A 19,791-nucleotide genomic window follows, 5' to 3' on the forward strand; every position below is an offset into this window, starting at 1 on the left:
ATTACTGTCCCAGAAAATACCATAAAGCACTTGTCTTCCTGTGGCCAAAAGTGCAGCCATGAAATCGGGCAGGACCTTCTTTCGTTTAAGCACTGTGTCAAAACTGCAGACACCATGATCACATCTTGGTTTTTGTAATAATGTTAGCAGAGTACACGCAAGAAGAAAAGGAACTGCACTAGACTGTAAAACCTGGGTGGGCCTCTCTCTTAATGTCTAGTGCCCTTTGTCTTAAGATTTGATGCAATATATCTTTAGAAAAAAAAATTTTTTTAATGTGTAAAGAAAGAAATCATGCAGGTTAGAAAACTACCAAGGGACACTGAAATACAATTCAAAGAATAAGAGGGCAGAATACCAAATAATACTTTCCTCAAGTTATGGTGTTAGACTGCTTTATTAAAACAGATTACAAATGACATTCAGATATGTTGCACTAATTTTTTAAATAAATTATAGCATATGAAGAGAGATTCCAAAAATACATTCATTCTATGGTAACTGCTCAATATCTGTCAAACCACAAGAAACATAAAAATAAGGGGAAATCACTAATAAAAGTTATTGGAGCAGTTAGGTATCAGTATACAATAAAATACAAAATAAGATCCACATCTTACACCAAACACTGTATGTAATAAGGTTCAGAGAGCTCCAAGAGATAAGCATTTTAAAAAACTAGGCAAGATCAGAACAGGATATTTTATCCTACTTATGAAGGGAAAAATAATTTCTGGCTGAGAAGATATAGGATAGAAAGATGGTGTCATTGAGTATAAAAATGTAAACACTAATGAACAAGTTTTACACCACAAAATATAATAAAACAAATAGAAAACCAATCATCACAGAATGAGGAAAGATGTAAAGTATTATGAAGATAAGTTTATATCCAAGCTATGTAAAAATTGATTAAGATGTCAACATTCAGGTAATTTCTTCTTTTAAGATTGTTTAGTTTTAACTGTGAGAAAACATTCAAATCAAATCATCACACTGTCACTACCTTCTGAAGTAACAAGTATGTTAAAACAATCTCAGGGCAAGCATATGCCTACTAAACTAGCAAAAGGTTTAAAAATTACGAAGCCTAAAGCCACAGAGAAAACCTGTATATGGAGTCTCACAGTCTAAATCAGTTTCATTTTTCTTGACAGCAATCCAACTGTGACCCTTTGACATAGTACTTCTCCTTTGGGTACAGACTTCAGGAAACCCAAAGAAAAAGAAAACTAATTTCCACAAAATATTCATAGATACACTATTTAAAATAGGAAAAAGAGCTTCTGAACATAGGAACTAAAATATGTGGCATATAAACACAACAAAATGCTATGTTATTTAAAATGACATATTATGAATTATATGTAATGTTCATAGAACATAAGTGTAGAACTGTATATAATATGCACAGAAAAATAATGTTCATGAAAAAATACATGCTGATGACAGGGAGGAAATAGAAGAGAAGGGAAGTCTGTTCACTGACCAAGACCCAAAAGGAAACTGGAATGTGATCAATGTTTTATATTTAAGTTCTTGACCTTGGGGCTCACAGCCTTACTTCATGTTACCTTTGTGCTTGATCTAAAGAGGTGTTTGTCCAACAACTGTCATGAAGGACTAGGTTGTTTTCTGTTGTGTTTCATTTTGTTTCTGTTCATTAAGGAAAGATATGTGATCCTACTGCACATGACTAGTCCCTGGCTCCAGCCAGATATGAACTTACTCCCAAGTGTTAAGTCCCACAAAACCCGAATGGGTCGATATGCTGTTCAGACAAACTACTCCACTGCTCACACAGTTGGATGTGGCTACAATGGTCAAGGTGCTATAGAAATTTCTAAACCCTTACTCTCAATGTTTGTACTTATCTCTTGGCATCAGTCGGCTGACCTCACTTGAGTAGCATTGGTCTAGAGCTAGTGGCTGCCATGTTCACACCCCATACTTAGAACTGGGTAGTTCCAAGAATGTCTCATGGTGAAGAAAGCATGACTTCAAGGACTTTGGAAACCCCAAGCCTTCAGAGCAGCCCACATCAAAACTAGCTACACACAACAATGCCTTCATGACCGTATAAGCTCCTCAGATTCCACGCCTATCCACTCATCCACCTGCCAGCCTGTGCCCATGACCACATTTCCTGACTCCTCACCCAGTGCTGCCAGTCCTTACTCTCAAATCCACTTTTATTGCAGGACTGTTAGCATCTCACTCACTGAAATCTACAGCTGTGAAAAACCCATGTTTCCTTCATTTGAGGCCACTACGTTCAGATACTAAATCACATGTTCACTCCTTAAGGGCAGGGAAATCATGTCACATTCATTACTAAATTCCAACAACAGTACTTTCTGGGGCAGAGCAGAACTGAACAAACATATGGAATGCGTGGCAAAGTTTGTGTAGTTACTCTTCATTCAGCTACATAGTTTAGTCTCTCTCTCTCAGACTGATCCTCAGTGCCCTTCCAACCTGGATTTAAAACACTTCAGAGCACAGGCCCCATCTCAAGTCACTAAACAATGAGGATCACCAAAAGAAAACTAATAGTCATGCATAGAAAAACAGCCTCAGGCATCTGCAGGAACACCAGCTTTTCAGGTTTGTTCAGTTAAAGTCAAGCTCTTAGCAGCTTGGACACTTGAACCCCAATACCCCAGCTCTCCTATTTTCTGTGACCAAGCCAGCCTCACTGGCTCTTCAGGACTGTGACCGCCACGTCCACACACTATCCCACCTTGGACCCTATCTGGCTCCTGCTTCCAGAAGCCACCTAGCCCAGAATGACCAATATGTGCTTCTCTGCATGATTTTTACTAAATAAGAATCCAATTAGCATTTTTGTGATGCACTAAACAGAAATGTGACCAACGTGTAAGATTTGATTTAGAAACCTGAATTTACAAGGAAGTCAAGATATACCACTCAGGGCTTCTCTGAAGCTCTATAATGATCCCCTGACAATTCTCCCACCTCACAATCAAACCGAAAGAGAGGAGCAACATTAGAAGCCCATAAATTGCTTAATCCCATGCTTCAAAGCATGTCAATATAAATATGACATACACATAGCTGTTCATTTATTACTTTACATTGTATTAACCTACATATTATTCACAAGTAACATTAAGGACAAAGTCACCTTTTTTTATACTGCTGCTGTTTAAAAGAATATTAAAACTGAGGTGAATATAAAGGTCAAGGTTACATGTTTTCAGAATAGCAAGTGGACATTCATTTTAAATAAAAATACACCACATTGTCAATCAGTAGGTGTTCAGAGAACTTTGTTTACCATGGTGTGTTCTTGGAGACTTGGAGATCAGCCTCCGCTGGAAGACAGGAAGGGAGCGTGAGCCTGTGTGAGCAGTGCACTCAGGAAACAGAGTTGCTGCGTAACACTTGTTTTTATAACCACTGAACAGTGTGGAAAACAAGCGGTCATTGCCGCAAAGAGAAACATGATGTAGGTAGATGGAGTCACAACAAATCCGCATCCAGGACAAATTACATACTAACACTCGGGAAGACTGTGACTCACACACGCATGCGAAAGGCAGATGAAAAGGACAAGAACCTAGTATTTTCTAGAACACTGATTTTTTTAAAAGCAAAGAAAAAGAAATTAACTGACAAGTCGCTTCTAACAGTAAAAGGAAATAACCTGAATGCCCAAGTATATGGTACATTCATGAAATGTAACACTCCTCAGTCATTTAAAATTGATTTGTAATGAGTAATTCCTGATAGGAAATGCTGTACATGGTATTTCTGAGTGAAAGAAGTAGGTAACAAACCTGTGTGACGTTACAATATACACAACATGCATGCATTGCAGGGCATGTGATGTTAGTTCAGCAGGAAGAGATAACGTGGGATTGCTTTCCTCATGTTGCTTTTGGCATTTTCTCATTTTTCTTCAAAAAATTGATTCCTTTTTTTTTTTTTTTTCGGGCGCCTGGGTGGTTCATTGGTTAAGTGTCTGACTCTTGATTTAATCTCAGGTCATGATCTCACAGTTTGTGAGATCGAGCCCCATGTCAGGCTCCACACTCTGCTTGAGATTCTCTCCCTCCTCTCCCCCTGCCCCTCCCCTGCACATGCTCTCTCTCAATCTCCCAAAAAAAAATTGATTCAGGGCACCTGGGTGGCTCAGTTGGTTAAGCATTTGACTTCGGTTCAGGTCATGGTCCGAAGTTCGTGAGTTCGAGCCCCGCATCAGACTCTCTACTGACAGCTTGGAGCCTGGAGCCCGCTTCAGATTCTGTGTCTCCATCATCATCATCATCATCATCATCATCATCATCACAGAAAGTTCTTTTAGACAGCCCTTGTCTAAGAAAGGCAAGATGGTGGCTTAGCCTGGGGGAGGTGGCAGGAGCTCAGGAAAAGGGACTCAGCAGAACAATGGGGAAACTTTGGCAGATGCAGGCTATAATTTTAGGATAGAGCCCATAAGCAAAGAAGATGGATTAGATTGTAAGGGTTTGTGGGAAAGAGCAGAATCAAGGACAACTCCTGTTTTAACTCATTAGACTCATAAGATTACCCACCTCTCTCTGCTCAACTCTTGCTTTCATCAAGCAACCACCTATCTATTAATTCTGTCCCCCCCCCACCCCAGGTACTTCCATATCTGAATGGTAGGTATAAATATTCCAATGACCAGAGCACAGATCCCCAGTACATTCTGGCTTCTAGAGCAAAACAGACAAGAGTTTGTAAATGAAAAACTAAGTACTAAGTACAGCTAGATGGGAAACAAATGTGCAATAAGAATGTAAAACGAGAAGCACTCGGGTAGCTCAGTCGGTTAAGCGTCCAACTTTGGCTCAGGTCATGATCTCGTGGTCGTGAGTTTGAGCCCCACATCAGGCTCTGTGCTGCCAGCTCAGGGCCCGAAGCCTGATTCAAATTCTGTTGTCTCCCTCTCCCTCTGCACCTCCCTTGCTGTCCACTGTCTCTTTCTCTCTCCCTCTCTCTCTCTCTCTCAAAAATAAACAAATATCAAAATATTAAAGAAGTGAAGAAGGAGAAGGAGAAAGTAAAATGAGGTTCCAGATCAAGGACAGCAAGCATGCAATCCACAGAAAGGGGAAATGTGATGGGGAAAAAAGCACTATCAAAAAATAGTTCACCAGGGCACCTGGGTGGCTCAGTCGGTTGAGCATCTGACTTTGGCTCAGGTCATGATCTCACGGTTCGTGAGTTCGAGCCTCACATCAGGCTCTGTGCTGACAGCTAGCTCAGAGCCCGGAGCCTGTCTTCGGACTCTGTGTCTCCCTCTCTCTGACCCTCCCCTGCTCATGCTATCTCTCTCTCTCAGAAGTGAATAAAAACATTAAAAAATAAATAAATAATAAATTTTAAAAAATAGTTCACCAGCAGGGCACCCGGGTGGCTCAGCCAGTTAAGCATCCGACTGCAGCTCAGGTCATGATCTCACGGTTCGTGAGTTCGAGCCTCACATCAGGCTCTGTGCTGACAGCTCGGAGCCTGGAACCTGGTTCGGATTCTGTGTCTCCCTCTCTCTGTGCCCCTCCCCTGCTTGCACTTTGTCTCTCTCAAAAATAAAAGCAAAACATTTAAAAAAATTTTTAATTATCCAAATAAACTCAGTAGAAAAAACCAAAAGCATATATATAATCCCAAGAGAGTGTAGGTCTCTCTGCTGAACATCGAGAAATCACACTCATGGCCATGAAGTGTTAAGAGACCTAGAAATGTTGATGCAGTAATGATTCTTCCAGTTTGCTCCCACTTTGATGTTTTCCTTTCTGCAGAGGGCTTCCACGGACACCTCGGGGCCACACAATAACCCAGACAGCTAAAGGCAGAGCCCAAACAGCTACGTTCTGACACACCATAAATTTACTGTCCCAAGGGAGCATCATGGACTAACCTTTTTCCTCAGCATAAAACCAAATCCTTGCTCTAGGTATTTGGAGCAATGAGGATGCTGTCACCCGAACAGCTGCGGAAGGGTTTGGGCAAGGCCTGGGGAGCAGCTACTATGATGCTCACAGGACAAGTGTGCGAAATAAAAATCGTCAGAGTGAAGACCTGGAGGTGAGCATCTGAAGCAGTGCTAAGCCAAAGCCATGATCCCCCTAAGTAGTTTCCAGCTGACACATAAAAAGAGAAAATGTGAAACCACCTTGTCGAAGGTAAAAGACCTTTTATATTCATTTCTTCTCATTTTTAAAAAGAGACAGTTCTTCAGGATGCATTTCCCCTGACAAACTCTATTAAACGTGAGGATTAGGTTTCCAGGCGAACCCATAAAAGTTCATCACTATGAGCTGGATTTGAGTATAACAGCCCTGAATAGAGTTCCCCCCAAGGAAGCCAGCACACATTCACGTCCAAGGCTTCTGCTGTAGGGCAGAGCCTCAGGCAGAATTACCCCCAAATATAGGATGTCTCTCCTTACCCCAAGACCCTATAAATCCCATCTCACCTTCTTCTCAGAAGGATCCCTCCCATCAAATCCCAATCAAGAGGTGGAAAGCATTAAGTAGCTTACATGGGCAGCCATGGTTATAACCACCCTGCAAGGTAGGTACTACAGAGGGAAAAACAAAGGCTCAGCAAAATTCAGTGAAATTGAGGCACCTGCTGAAGTCACGCTGCTTCTCAGTAGTAACAGGGCGGTGGGGAGGGGCTGGAAGCCAGGCCAATCCGGCCCTCCACGCACTGCCTGGTACAAATGAGAAGCAGCTGCTGTTGCGGTGGCAGGAGCTAGGTGGGCAGCTGTCAGTAAGCACTCGCCATCACGGGCGCTTGGAGAAAAGAGCAGTTTCTTCTTTTTTTACCAAAACTGTTTCATTCCAGGAAAAGCAGACAGGGCAGGCAAAGGAGAGCACACGAGGAGGTGGCTTGTGCCAGGTGTTCGGCCAGGCTGTCCTGGCGGGGAGGAGAGAGGCTTCGGCAGGCCTGCCACCTCCACTTCCCAAACTCGGAAGAATAGCCAGGGTCCCGGAAGCTGGCTGCTCCAGCCTGACAGCCCCCTGACCACACAGTGGCAAGACCAAAGGTGTTGGGCTCCAAGACATTGGTGAAGCAGCTGCAGGCTTGGGCAGCCCCCACGGCCCACCTACCCTCATCAACTGATGTCCAGCCACTAGGCTGGATCTGTCAGTGATCCTGCTTGGCCGCTGCAGGCCTAGAAATACGATGCACACCAGCTGGGGCTTCCTCCAAAGCTTCAGGCTGGAGATTCAATGGCAGGACCTGCCCAAATGGCACATCCAAACGGGCAATTCAACAGCTCTACCTAAAGGATACAATAGGTGAATTACTTTCACCCTTGACCCCTGCCCAATCCTCTTTCCTCCTGGCCAGTCAATCCACGAATCCCACTAACAGACCATTTATTTATTTTTGAGAGAGAGAGAGAGAGTGGGGAAGGGGGAGAGAGAGAGAGAGAGAGAGAGAATCCCAAGCAGGCTCGGCACTGTCAGCGCAGAGCCCCATGCGGGGCTCCACCGCTTGAACCGTGAGGTCATGACCTGAGCCGAATTTGGACCTTAAACTGACTGAGCCACTCAGGCACCCCCAGGCCTATTTCTAAAAGCTGCTAGGGACAGAGAGACCTGTGTCCTGGTCACGTCTTTATAGCCACACCCAAAAAGTTAACCAAGACCAGAAAAGCATCGCTTGGTTTGATTAGGAGAAAGTTTCCATAATTGCAACTCACAAGAGCCATTAGCCTCTGGGCCAGCCGCCCATGGAGACAATATGGGGCAGATTTACTCTAGAGTGATTTTGTTTCATAAAACAGTAAAGTCTGCATGTATTCCATCTATGACTGCTTGTGCAATGCGATTATCGGTCCAAATTTCTAAGTCCTGGAGGAACTACTGCCCCAGACTCCTGAGTTTCTCTACCCAGTACTCCCTCACCTGATTTACCATCTCACCTTCCTCACGTAAGCCCTTGATACATTCCTGCCAGGCTCCAGGCCCTGAAGTCGCCTCCAACACCTTCCAGGCCTTCACCCACCGCATGTTCGGTCACTAAGCGACGCTGATCAAAATCTCTGAGTTTATTCCCGCCACCCTGCCATCTGTAGCCCCACTGTCATCACCCCAATGAAAGCACCCACCCCCAAAATTACAGGAGCCCTAGCTCGATTCCCATTCAAGCTCTCCCCACCTCCCAGCCTCACTCCACTTCCAGGACAGCCACAGCAAATAACCACTGTCCTCATGCTGCTCCCTAGCTCCTGACTGGCCAGCCCATCCGGCCCAACTTTATCAACACCCACCATTACAACCCACAGAGGATTCAGCCCTGCTTTCCAGTCTCCCCCTCTTTCTTGGTCCTAGCTCCGTGCCTCTGTCCCCTCCTCCCACAAAATGTCACTTTTTCAGATCCCATCCAGGTGTCCAGACCAGTAACTTTGCCAGATTTTACTGATTATTCATTTTCGTGTCTGAAATCTCCATACAAGTGCAAAATTAGTTAAAACTTAAATTCCCTATTTAGTGGGGTAGGGTGTACAGTCCTGACACATTGGGGCTTAAGTCCCTTCATTGTTATATACCAGCCTTTGAACGAGTCCCTGAACAAGCTACCTAACTTCTCTGACTCTGTTTCCTCTTCTGTAAAATGGGGTAACAATAGTAATTATAATTTACAAGTATACTATATCATTTATAATTGTATAATTTCAAATTAATTCTGTAATTAAATGGGATGTATACAAAAGTACCCAGTACCGTGTTTGACTCCTAACAGACACGCAAAATTGGCACTCATACTCCACTATGCTAGAAACATCCATGTCTTACTCATCTTTACTATGGTCCTGTTTCCCTCCTAAACACTCAAACTGTCCTAGGGTAGGGCGCCTGGGTGGCTCAGTCGGTTGAGCGTCCGACGTCAGCTCAGGTCATGATCTCACGGTTTGTGGGTTCAAGCCCCGTGTCGGGCTCTGTGCTGACAGCTAGCTCAGAGCCTGGGGCCTGCTTCTGATCCTGTGTCTCCCTCTCTCTCTGACCCTCCCCTGCTCACGCTGTCTGTCTCTTTCTCTCAAAAAAATAAATAAAACATTAAAAAAAAAAAACTGTCTTAGGGCAGTGCTGGGTGCATAGTAGGTTCTAAGTAAGTATCAATACTTGGTAGTTAACACAAAACTTTTATTTAATTAATTTATTTATTTTGAGAGAGAGAGAGAAAGAGGAGAGCATGCACACCCGGGAACACAAGCAGGAGAGGCAGAGACAGAGAATTCCAAGCAGGCTCTGCACTGTCAGTGCAGGGCCCAACTCGGGGCTCGAACTCATGAACCGTGAAATCGTGACCTAAGCTGAAATCAAAAGTCGAACACTTAACCGACTGAGTCACCCAGGCGCCCTGAAAACATTCTTTGTAATCTCATCAGAGGAAGCACATACCACTGTGCACCTCAAGCAACATCTCTAGTCTGCAGGCATGTTCACATTCATTCAATTCTTGTCATTACTGCACTGACCTGCTGTTCTAGCCCTAAGAATAGACGCTCTTGTTCCCATCTTCCCTGTGCATGAGGACAAGGGGACTCCTGTCCCATGTGGGCAGTCAGTCCACAATACTGAACATGAGCAGCAGCACAGAGGCCTGGGCTACATCCACAGATGTCCCCTCCCTGAGGGGCACCATGTGTGAACACCGCCATCAACATCCCTGTGGCACCTAGAATCCCAACACACAAAACACTCAGCAAGTACCCAAGACAATCTTCCCTAGCTTGTCAAGGGTCAAGCTTACAACTTTTTAGGTTATAATATGACAGGATAAGTATATGGTATTGGTTAATTTTAATAACATTTTTTTAGTATTTTATTTATTTCTAGGAGAGAGAGAGAGACAGCGTGAGCAGGGGAGGGTCAGAGAGAGAGGGAGTTACAGACTCTGAAACAGGCTCCAGGCTCTGAGCTGGCAGTCAGCACAGAGCCCGATGCGGGGCTCGAACCCACGAACCGCGAGATCGTGACCTAAGTGAAACTCGGACACTTAACCGACTAAGCCACCCTGGCGCCCCTTTAATAACATTTTTTATTCCAAAAGATATGCTCATGAGTCTTAAAAAATAGAAAAAAAAAGAAAAAAAGGACAGCCGCAGCCTGACTAGCACAGGTCCACAAACGGCCTAGTCTTCTGTCTTCTCTTTTCCCTTTAATTCTCTAAACTGTTCCATGTCCTCAACAAGCAGTATCCCAACCATGACAGAGATGTACAGAGTGCTTTGAAAGCACAGGAAAATAAGTGTCTAACTCGGCAGGGGGGCAGGAAGGGGGGTAGTAGTGAAGGCCTCACAGAGAACATCCGAGCTGGTTTTTAAGATCAGTGGGGTTATCCCTCCGGGGGGAGGGGGAGAGGCTGGGAGAAGGCATTCCAGGCCCAAAGAAGAGCATGAGCCAACACATGGAGGGCTGAAATCATGGAGCGTGTGAAGAAGACAAAGTCCCTTGGGTCCAAGGGGCTGTAAGTGGAGGGTGGGTGCTAAGTAACAACACTGGCAGGGAAAGTTGGATCAACTTGGTAAACTGCGTTAGCAAAGTCTGAAAGATGCTTCTAAAACATCTAGGCAGGGAAATGACATGGTAGGACCCATGTTTTAGAAAAACTGAGTGCACCGTGACAGACTGGAAGGAAGGCAAGGAAATCAGTGAAGAAGCTTCTTGTGCAAGGGTCCAGGCAAGAGAAGATGCAGGCTTGAGCCTGGGCCGTGGATAAGGAGAGAGGAGGCTATACCAGAGCCTGGTCTCTAATGGGATGTGATATAAAAGACAGGGAGCACACCCATGTCCACAGCAGCATTATTCACAATAGGCAAAAAGTGGGAACAACCCAAGTGTCCATCGGCACGTAAATGGATAAACAAGATGCGGTACACACACACATTAGAATATTACGTAGCTCTAAAAGGTAACGCAAGTCTGACATAGGCTACAACATGGACACACCCTGAAAACACTATGGTAAGTGAAACAAGCCAGTCCAAAAGGATAACTACTGTATGATCCCGCTTATACAAGGGACCTCGGGCAAATTCACAGAGACAGAAAATAAAATGGGGGGTGCCAGAGGCTGGGAGGATGAGGAGTTATTGTTTAACGGGGATAGAGTTTCAGTTTTGCAAGTTGAAAAGCTCCAGAAGTGGACGGTAGTGATTCTTTTGCAACAGTGTGAATCTACTTACGTAATGCCCACTGAACAGCACACTTAAAAATAGTGAAGATGGTAAATGCTATGCTATTACAGTCTCTTTAAAGAAGGAGAGAGAAAGAGGGAGAGTTGATAATGTTGTACATCTCCTAGCCTGTGGCCCTAAATGAAGCGTCCAGTCCACCTTTACCGGAGCTCCAGTCCACAGAAGAACGTGCAAGGGAGTGGAAAGAGAGCTCAGAGTTGCACAGATGTCCAGATTCAATTCAACTGAGGACACAAACTTTCCCAAGAGGTTCTCTGACAGGAGCAGCATCGTCTCTTAGATTACTGAACTCCAAATATGATACAACTTGAAAGATAATGGCAGCCCAAAAGACAAGGGAAATGACTTCATTACTTGTTTGGAAAAGTGGGATTCTAACGTACATGGGACAAACGACACAAATACATCAATTCACTGCTTTCTCAAACCCAAAGAAAATAACTGTAAAAATACTCTTTTCTTTAAACTGTATTTATTTTTGAAAGAGAGAGAGCACAAGTCAGAGAGGGGCAGAGAGAGACAGAGAGAGAGACTCCCAAGCAGGCTGCGCTCTCTCAGTGCTGAGCCCGATGCGGGGCCCAAACCCCCGCACTGTAAGATCAATGCCTGAGCCAAAGTCAGACACTCACTCAATCAACTGAGTCACCTAGGCGCCTCCCAAAATATTATGTTCTTAAAAACATAAGCCATAGAAACAGGATTGCATATGGAGAAGCACTAGAAGACTAAGACAAGCTGACAAAGCTGAATCATAGGCCTGCAACAGAGAAAACCAAGATCCCATCTTACCCCTGAATTTCCAAGAGGCTCCACAACTGGCAGCCCCAGGTAACTCTGGAAGCTGGGGTGAAATAAGGGCTAAAATAAGAAGGAAGGTTTGGAGGCACCTGGGTGCCTCTGTCAGTTGAGCATCCAACTTCGTTTATGCCCCACATCAGGCTCCCAGGAGCCTGCTTCAGATCCTCTGTCCCCCTCTCTCTGCCCCTCCCCTGTTTGCACTGTCTGAAAAATAAATTTAAAAAAAAAGTAAGAGAGAAGGAAGGTTTGGAAATCCATCCAGGTAAGCAGTCAGAACCCCAAACCCCTCCTCCACTTCCAGTGTTGCCTCCCACACTGGAAACCCCTGGAGATTTCTTCTCTAAAGCAGGTAAAAACACAGCACTCAAGTCTGCGGGACAAGGAGCTCAGTCAGGAGTAGGAGTTGCGTTCTGAATACACAGAGACTTGGAGATGTATGTGTAATGTATGTGTATCAGTCCAGATGTGGACTATAAATACCAACTATTCTAGGTATTTCAGGCAGCAAGGGGTTTAATACAGGGAATTAGAGGTTTACATAATAATCATGGCTGGAGCTGTGAGAGCCATGGTCAAAGAAACCACCACTCATGTTCAGGAAATCAAGATGCACAAGCATCATAAGAAATTGCAAAGATGATCCCAGCTCCCCCATAGCCGAGGTGGCTCTGAGTCCCAGAAAGATACTCTGAAGCTGATGAAAATCCCACATCTGGCATGTGCCATTGTAGCGGCTTCTTCTGAAACTCTCACTGGCAGAATCGGAATCAGAATCCTCCTGTCAAAGGAATCTGGCAACTGTGGTGTCCAGGTTCCCAGCCCCTACAACAGGGGCGAGGGCTTAACAACACAGGGACTGGGGTGAGAACCCGAAGACCATATCCAGCCAGCATCCAACAACCATATGCTGACACCACCCTGGTGCTCTCCTCCACTCTCCCTGCTCCCCACATACTGGTGGACAGACCTTCCCTTTCCCAGCAAAAGAAGACAAAAAATCCCCCAACCAGTGGCCAAAGGAAAAAATTCAGGGTGCTAAAATTTTAGGTTCTCAGAGAAACAGCCCAGCCAGATCACACTACAGTGACGCTCACAGTCAACCGAATAAGGAATTCTCAACTCCAAAAAGGCCAACAATTCCCAGCAAAGTAGCTGCAACTTTTTTCCAAAGGAGTCAGATTCCCTACATTTTAATTTGCTTCAAAAAAAGGTACATGAGTTTTTAAAAAATGTACATGACACATATGACTTCTATAGTTGAGCTAAGATTAACAATCAATTATTCAATCCCCATTATATGAAAATGAGAACCCATAAAAGCCACAACGCAGGTGAGATTGTGTCACCAAAGCAGCCAGGTGTACTTTTCTTACCTAAACTCGAGATCTTGGGTTTTCAAAGTATGACCTGTCATGCCCCTGAGACCCTTGGTGACGTGCAAGGTGAAAACTATTTTCATGACATGAACCTATCTGCCTTTTTTCACTCCTACTCTCTCCTGAGTGTACAGGGGCATTTTTCGGAGACTATACAACACTTGATGACATCATCAATCTAATAACTAACAGAATGGAAGTTGTTTTAAATTTTTCTCAGTCTTAATCTCTAATATGCTAAATATCAACAGAAACCACACAAAATCGCTTTGAGGTCCTTGAAAATATCTGAGTATGCAGGGGGCAAAAATCTTGAGAATCATTGCCATAAAACAATGTTTTAGAGGTGCCTGGGTGGCTCAGTAGGTTAAGCGTCTGACTCTTGGGTTCAGTTCAGGTCATGATCTCATGGTTCGTGAGTTCAAGCCCCACTTCGGACTAAGCGCTGCTGGTGCACAGCCTGCTAGGGATTCTCTCGTCTCAAAGATAAACAAACTTAAAAAAAAAAACTTTTCATTAGCTGCTTTTGGAAAGGAACTTTTACATGTAAAACTGATTAGAATTAGTTTATATCTTCAAAGGGGAAAAAATAGTAAATGCTTTACTCTCTTATATCTGTTGATCCGTCAGGAAGAGGATTTTTCCACACAGATCCCAAATTAAATTATTCTTCCCCTACAAGTAACCACCGTGATGACAAGTCTCATTGCCTGGAAGGCAGCACGCATGCCACTGTAGCAGCAAGCCCCCAACACGAACCGTCCCTACAAGTAAAGGATCTCAAAGCCTTTCCCAACAGACATGTAAACCAGCCCCTACCGAGAGGCCCCTGTTCCCCAGAGTTTTACAAAGACTCCCAGGAATGTAGAGAACCAGCAGTGACATCTTGACATCACCAAGGGACCTCAGAGCTTCAGAGAGTGGGAAGCAAGCTCCCTTTGACAAAATAATGCTGATGCTGGAAGGAAAGGAGAGGAATGAGGGACTCTCACATCCCCTCGGGCCACCTTTTCGGTGTGCAGCTGCTTGTCATAGCAGGTGCGGCCTGAGATCTCTCCCTTCTCGGCAGCTGCTGGTGGCGGGAAGCCTGCGGGGCCCCTCTGGCACAAATACAAACCTGGAAGAGTGAGGGCACTTGACTCCCACAGCACCTTTGATCAACAGACCATCAGAGCCAGTGGATAAACAAACACTCCCATTGTCCACGTCCCAGGTGGAGGACATTGAGGCACATTCAACAGTTCCCCAGGAAGTCCCTGGCTGGACTGAGCACCGGTGGTCCACTGTGGCAGCCGGCTCCATAACTCACTCTTAGATTGGCTTTCCTTCTTTCCCTGTGTTACTATTCCCTTGGACGTTCTTCCTCTTATGTTCCCTGGGATATCTTTCCAAAATAAACTGCCCATGCTAAGCTCTTGTCTCAGTCTTTCAGCTGACCCTCGCTAAGACAAGGCATACGATAAGCTCTCCACATCCAGGCAGGTGGGAAGGGACCTAAGCACAAGAGTGGCACTCCTCATTCCTGTTCCTAAAGCTTGGCAGAAGGCTTCACATCTAGCAGATATTTTAAAACTTCCAGTTGAGTGAAAAGAGAATGAAGTGATGACAAACTATGGAAGACAGACCGTAACTAAGTGCTCTGTTGTATGACACAGACTCTAAGTAAAGTGGGCTTCAGAGGAAGGGATGAAGTCTCAGGTAGAAAGGGAAGGCTGAGAAAGATTCCCAAAGATGATCAAGACAGGTAGGTGGTTCTAGAAAAGGAAATATGAGTCTTAACCACGGGAGACCCAGAGCCTGGCCTCCCCAGAGCTGGCAACCTAGAAGCTGAGGGGAGGAAGGACACAGTATATTCAGATGCATGAGGGGTTCGACAAACAAGGAGATAGGCTGAGTTTATATGGTGGTCCATGAAGGCTTGTAAGAGAAGTGTGAACCAATGTGTTCACTTAACCACACCAACCTTTCTGTGTAACCTTACAATCAAACACTTGGGCTTACAACCCATGACTGACTCTCTTTATCTCTTTCTTTTCTTCCCATAGTGATTACTAAGTGGCCAAGCATTCTTCACATATTAATTTATTTAATCCACAAAACAACTCCATGAGGTAGGTTCTATTATCACCCCCATTTTACAAATGGAAAAACTGGAACACAAAGAAGTTACACAGCTGGGAGATAGAGCTGGAGTTCAGTCTGGTTCTCTCTCACATCTGTCCCATAGTCAATAAAGTCACCACGTTCTACATGATAATCCTACATGATTCCTGTCACAGTGTTTCTCATATGTTGTATCCTCAGCATTTTCAGAACCTGTACCCACATGTAATTCATACATTTCCTAAGCATTAGTTGAGTTCCTGGTATATACATAAACCAGATGCTGGGCCAGCAGCTGGGGATAAAAATCCAAAGACCTTCCTCTCCAGGAAGGTCCCATTATATATCTTGCAAGATGAACCAAGTCATAGAGAGGTGAACCTATAGGCTAAGGTGAGAAGAGGGCCTGAAATTAGGAGAACTGGTAGGTGAAAAAAACAAATTCTCACTCATTCCAGAAGTGTTACTGGGTATCTGCCATGTGCAAAGTCCTAGAAGGCAGGAAGAAGAGGGAGGAACACTGAAATGAGTTACCGTACAGTCCAACTCAATCCTCATACCCACTCAGGTGAGGAACAGCAAAGTGGTTCACACCAGGCCTGAGACATAGTAGATACATAATAAAAAATGGTCAATGTAGTCTTCCCCTAACTCCACTTTATTTTTTAAATATTTTATTTATTTCTGAGTGAGAGAGAGACAGCACGAGCAGGGGAGGGTCAGAGAGAGAGGGAGACACAGAATCTGAAGCAGGCTCCAGGCTCCAAGCTAGCTGTCAGCACAGAGCCCGACGTGGGGCTCGAACCGTGACATCATGACCTGAGCTGAAGTCGGAGGCTTAATCGACTGAGCCACCCAGGCACCCCCCCTAACTCCACTTTAAATCACATAATTTATATTTTTCCATAACTGACCATATAAAATCAAGATCCTGTTATAGATATTCAAGGCTCTCATCATCTACTCTCTACTTACTTGGTTCTGACCTCACTACTTATTAAATCAATCTTTTTCTTCCCCATACATTACAAGGAAATAAGAACATATTCACACTTTATGTGTCTGCCTGTATGGTTTACCTTGCCTGGATGTTGGTCTTTTTTATTTCTATCCATCTTTACCTATGGCTATTTTCAAAAGTATCCAGTGCCAGGATGATAATTTTTTCCACTCACATGGTTTTGGCCTTTCCCCTACCACAGTCCCATGGCACTTGTAGACTAAAGCCTGTTGTGGTATGTTTGGCACCAATGGATTTAACTCTGTATGGTTCTTACGCTCAAGCATGTATGAGTTGGCACATAGGTGCTCAAGAACGCTTATTTGATTCACGATGAAGCAGTACCATGGAGAAAGATCTTGCGTTATCACACACAGTGTTTTAACATAACTTGTTATAAAACCTTCTTTCTCTACCCTCCATAGATAATGAAATATAGTGATTCATCAGCCTTGTAAATAAGCCAGTCTCCCCAAGGAACTACTGTGACATGAATGAAATCATCGTTTTACACTGGACATGATGCCTCTAGAATAGTGTTTGGCAGTTAGCTCCCAATAACTATTTGTGGAAGTGAATTAAAATAATCAGCTTTTTTTCAAACCTGCCACATGCTATGTATATAGTATGGTAAAGATTTTTAATACCAAAGTTTTAAGAACTTGAAGAGCAACCCGGATCAAATACGTAAAAGTAGCGTTATCCACTTTACATGTTGTGCTATCCTGAAAGACTAGGCCACTTTCTTCTTCCTGGACTTCACAAGTTGTCAGTTGCTTAAGTTAGGGAAGACCATCATCCCTTTCCACCCTTAGGAACCTGCCCATCACTAGACACAAAATCTGAAAATGGCATTTTAAAATACTTGGTGAAGAGGATTTAATGATACTGTCAGTAAAGTGGTGTTACTTTAAGTAGTGGGATCACAACACGTTAAGTATTATATACAACCATTTCATTCCACTTAAGCCTTTTTGAAAGAAAATAAGTAATGAACAAAAAGTGAATTTTTTATCCCCCAAATGATCCGGAATTAGCATAAAAGAAAAATTAAATACCACAGAGAGAGGATATTAATTCTGGGACCCCAATGTATAACCAACAAAAATGCTTTGACATCAGCCAATATCAACCCACCAGATAATAAAGGAAACTTTGGAAAACTGGCCTCTCATTTGTTTTTCCCCTCCAACGAGACTCTACATAATGTGGATAAAATGTGTTGGACTATTGTTTGAAACCTGCCTCAATCCCTCTAATCCAATGCACCTCCCGGTTGCATTGAGATCTGCTGGGTGACACATGAGATCCAAAGTGGGTGGATAAAAATAACCTGGTCCTCAAAAAGACATGATAAACGCCAGACAGCTGAGTCACTTTGAAGCCCATCTGACTCTTGAAAGGGACATTCACCCTCCTTTTTCTTGTCACACATATACATACCACCTGGTGAAAAAACACCACCAACCGCCCTGGGTGGAAGGCGGTGATCTGTCGTAACCTCCCCCTCCAGTCTCAGGTCACGATCCGCCACTAAACTTTTAATAATTTATACTAATGCATCTCAGCCTAAGCGACTCAGTTAGAGGAGGAAGGGGAAAGGCTTAAAGGAACCGTAATAATCCAGTAGACCCCCTATTTCTGCACCCGAATTGGAGGCATCCGAAGGTTTCTTGTGACAGTCTAACGGGAAGGAAAGGAGTGGGGAGCAATGCAAAGTGCAGAAAGAAAAGCTCTGCGAGGAAATCAGAATCGTCCAGGAGTGGGAATCCCTGGGCAGAGCAAACGGTCCCAGGAANCGCAAATCCTCCGCAACGTGCAGTTGAGATCAGGGAACTCTTCGATTGGATCTATCTTTCAAACGGTGGCGGGGCTGTGGCCAGGCGGCTGGGAAGTGGGGCCCTGTCAGCCTAGAAGGGCTGGCGGAGCTAAACGCCTCGGCGACCCAGTGCTCAGCTGCAGCAGCCTCGGGGAAAGAGGCGCCCGGCACGCAGCAGGCGCTTAATAANGCGAAGGGGCAACTCCGAAGCAGCTAACACAAAGAGCAGCATTTGGGGGTTTAACAACCGCTTGCTTTAAAAACAGCTGAAGATAATAGCGGAGACTTCCCCTGCCTGCTGGGGGTGGGACTCGGTGTGCAAATCCGGATTGCACAGCGCCGGGCCCAAATCGAAATTTGAGCTTTGCACTTAGGTGTTAACCTCACTAAACCTTGTTCTTCACTTTTCCAACGTCTAAAGCTTACTGAAAGAGAACAGAATAGGACCCAGTGAGGATAGACATATCTTTTTTGCAATAATACAGATTTTTTTTTTCTACGCACGGAGAGGAGGATCAAGATTTTTTCGGGGGCGCGGGGAGGCTTTATATTTTTCTCTTTGAAACGTATTTTTCGTGATTTGTTCGAGGTTTCTGCGTTAAACATTGAGCAGCCTGATTTGAGAATCTTATTCGGACACACACATTCCTGTCTTGCAGGTCCAGTTCCTCAAAATAAATAATGAAGTGGGGGTGACTCATTTGCGAACTAGCTTGCCCCACAGCATACTCTCATGGTCTCCAAAAAAATTTTTAAAACAGGTTCAGTTCCGCTGAGTTTCCCTAGCTACACCCAGTGTAAAGGACGGTGTACCCAGGGATTCCTGCCAATTAATGGAAAGCAGAAATAGCAAGAAATAGTGAATTAAAATGCTGATTTCTATAAGCTTCTCCCAAATAAAATTGTCTTTAAATAATATCCGGGTTTTTTTCTCCCTCCCATTATTTCTGTTACTCTGCCTGATTCTGCAGATGTGCAGGTTCAGCTGGGAGACAGGAAAGGTACCTGGAATTTGATGTGAAACAGGTAGATGAGCCCTCTCTTGCCCTGCTATTCTAAATTTTCATGCCGTCAGGCAAGGCTCAAGCACGCCTCACATCCAGGTTCATGGATGATGCTTGCCTGTCTATTACAGAGAAAAACTTTACTCAAAAGCATTCAAGACCTACTTTTTTTTTTTTAATTTTTTCACTTTTTTTCCCACCATTTTTCACCCTTCAGGCTGATTAAGATATATTGAGTTGGCCTAGGTTTGGGAAACAGGCCTCATATACATTGTTGATGGGAGTAAACAATAACAGTAATATTATCGACCATAATTTTATATGCATATACTGCTTCCCCAGCAATTCCTCATCTAGACGTTTATGCTACAAATAACTTCACACTGTGTAAGGATATTTGTTAGAGCATTGTTCATTGTAAAGAAAAAAAAATGCGAACAGCCTAAAGACCCATGTGCAGGAAGCGGTTAAAACACAGCACCGTT

At 44.1% G+C, this 19,791-nt stretch overlaps 1 protein-coding gene and 1 non-coding gene across 2 annotated transcripts in view; one reads left to right on the forward strand and one right to left on the reverse strand.

Annotated features, from left to right (window-relative positions):
• Positions 1 to 3,371, reverse strand: part of USP13 (ubiquitin specific peptidase 13) — a 98,930-nt gene extending 95,559 nt beyond the window's left edge. Inside the window, exon 1 of the mRNA XM_077770555.1 lies at positions 3,302 to 3,371. Within this exon, the coding sequence (XP_077626681.1) occupies positions 3,302 to 3,304 (3 nt within the window). The 5' untranslated portion in view covers positions 3,305 to 3,371. The remainder of the gene's footprint in view (positions 1 to 3,301) is intronic.
• Positions 74 to 252, forward strand: LOC144236928 (small nucleolar RNA SNORA81). The gene has a single exon (XR_013336695.1). It is a non-coding gene; the product is annotated as a small nucleolar RNA SNORA81 (small nucleolar RNA).
• Positions 3,372 to 19,791: the final 16,420 nt, after the last annotated feature.

Source organism: Crocuta crocuta, unplaced genomic scaffold, assembly GCF_008692635.1.
Source record: "Crocuta crocuta isolate KB4526 unplaced genomic scaffold, BGI_CrCroc_1.0 scaffold256, whole genome shotgun sequence".
NCBI classification, from domain to species: domain Eukaryota; kingdom Metazoa; phylum Chordata; class Mammalia; order Carnivora; family Hyaenidae; genus Crocuta; species Crocuta crocuta.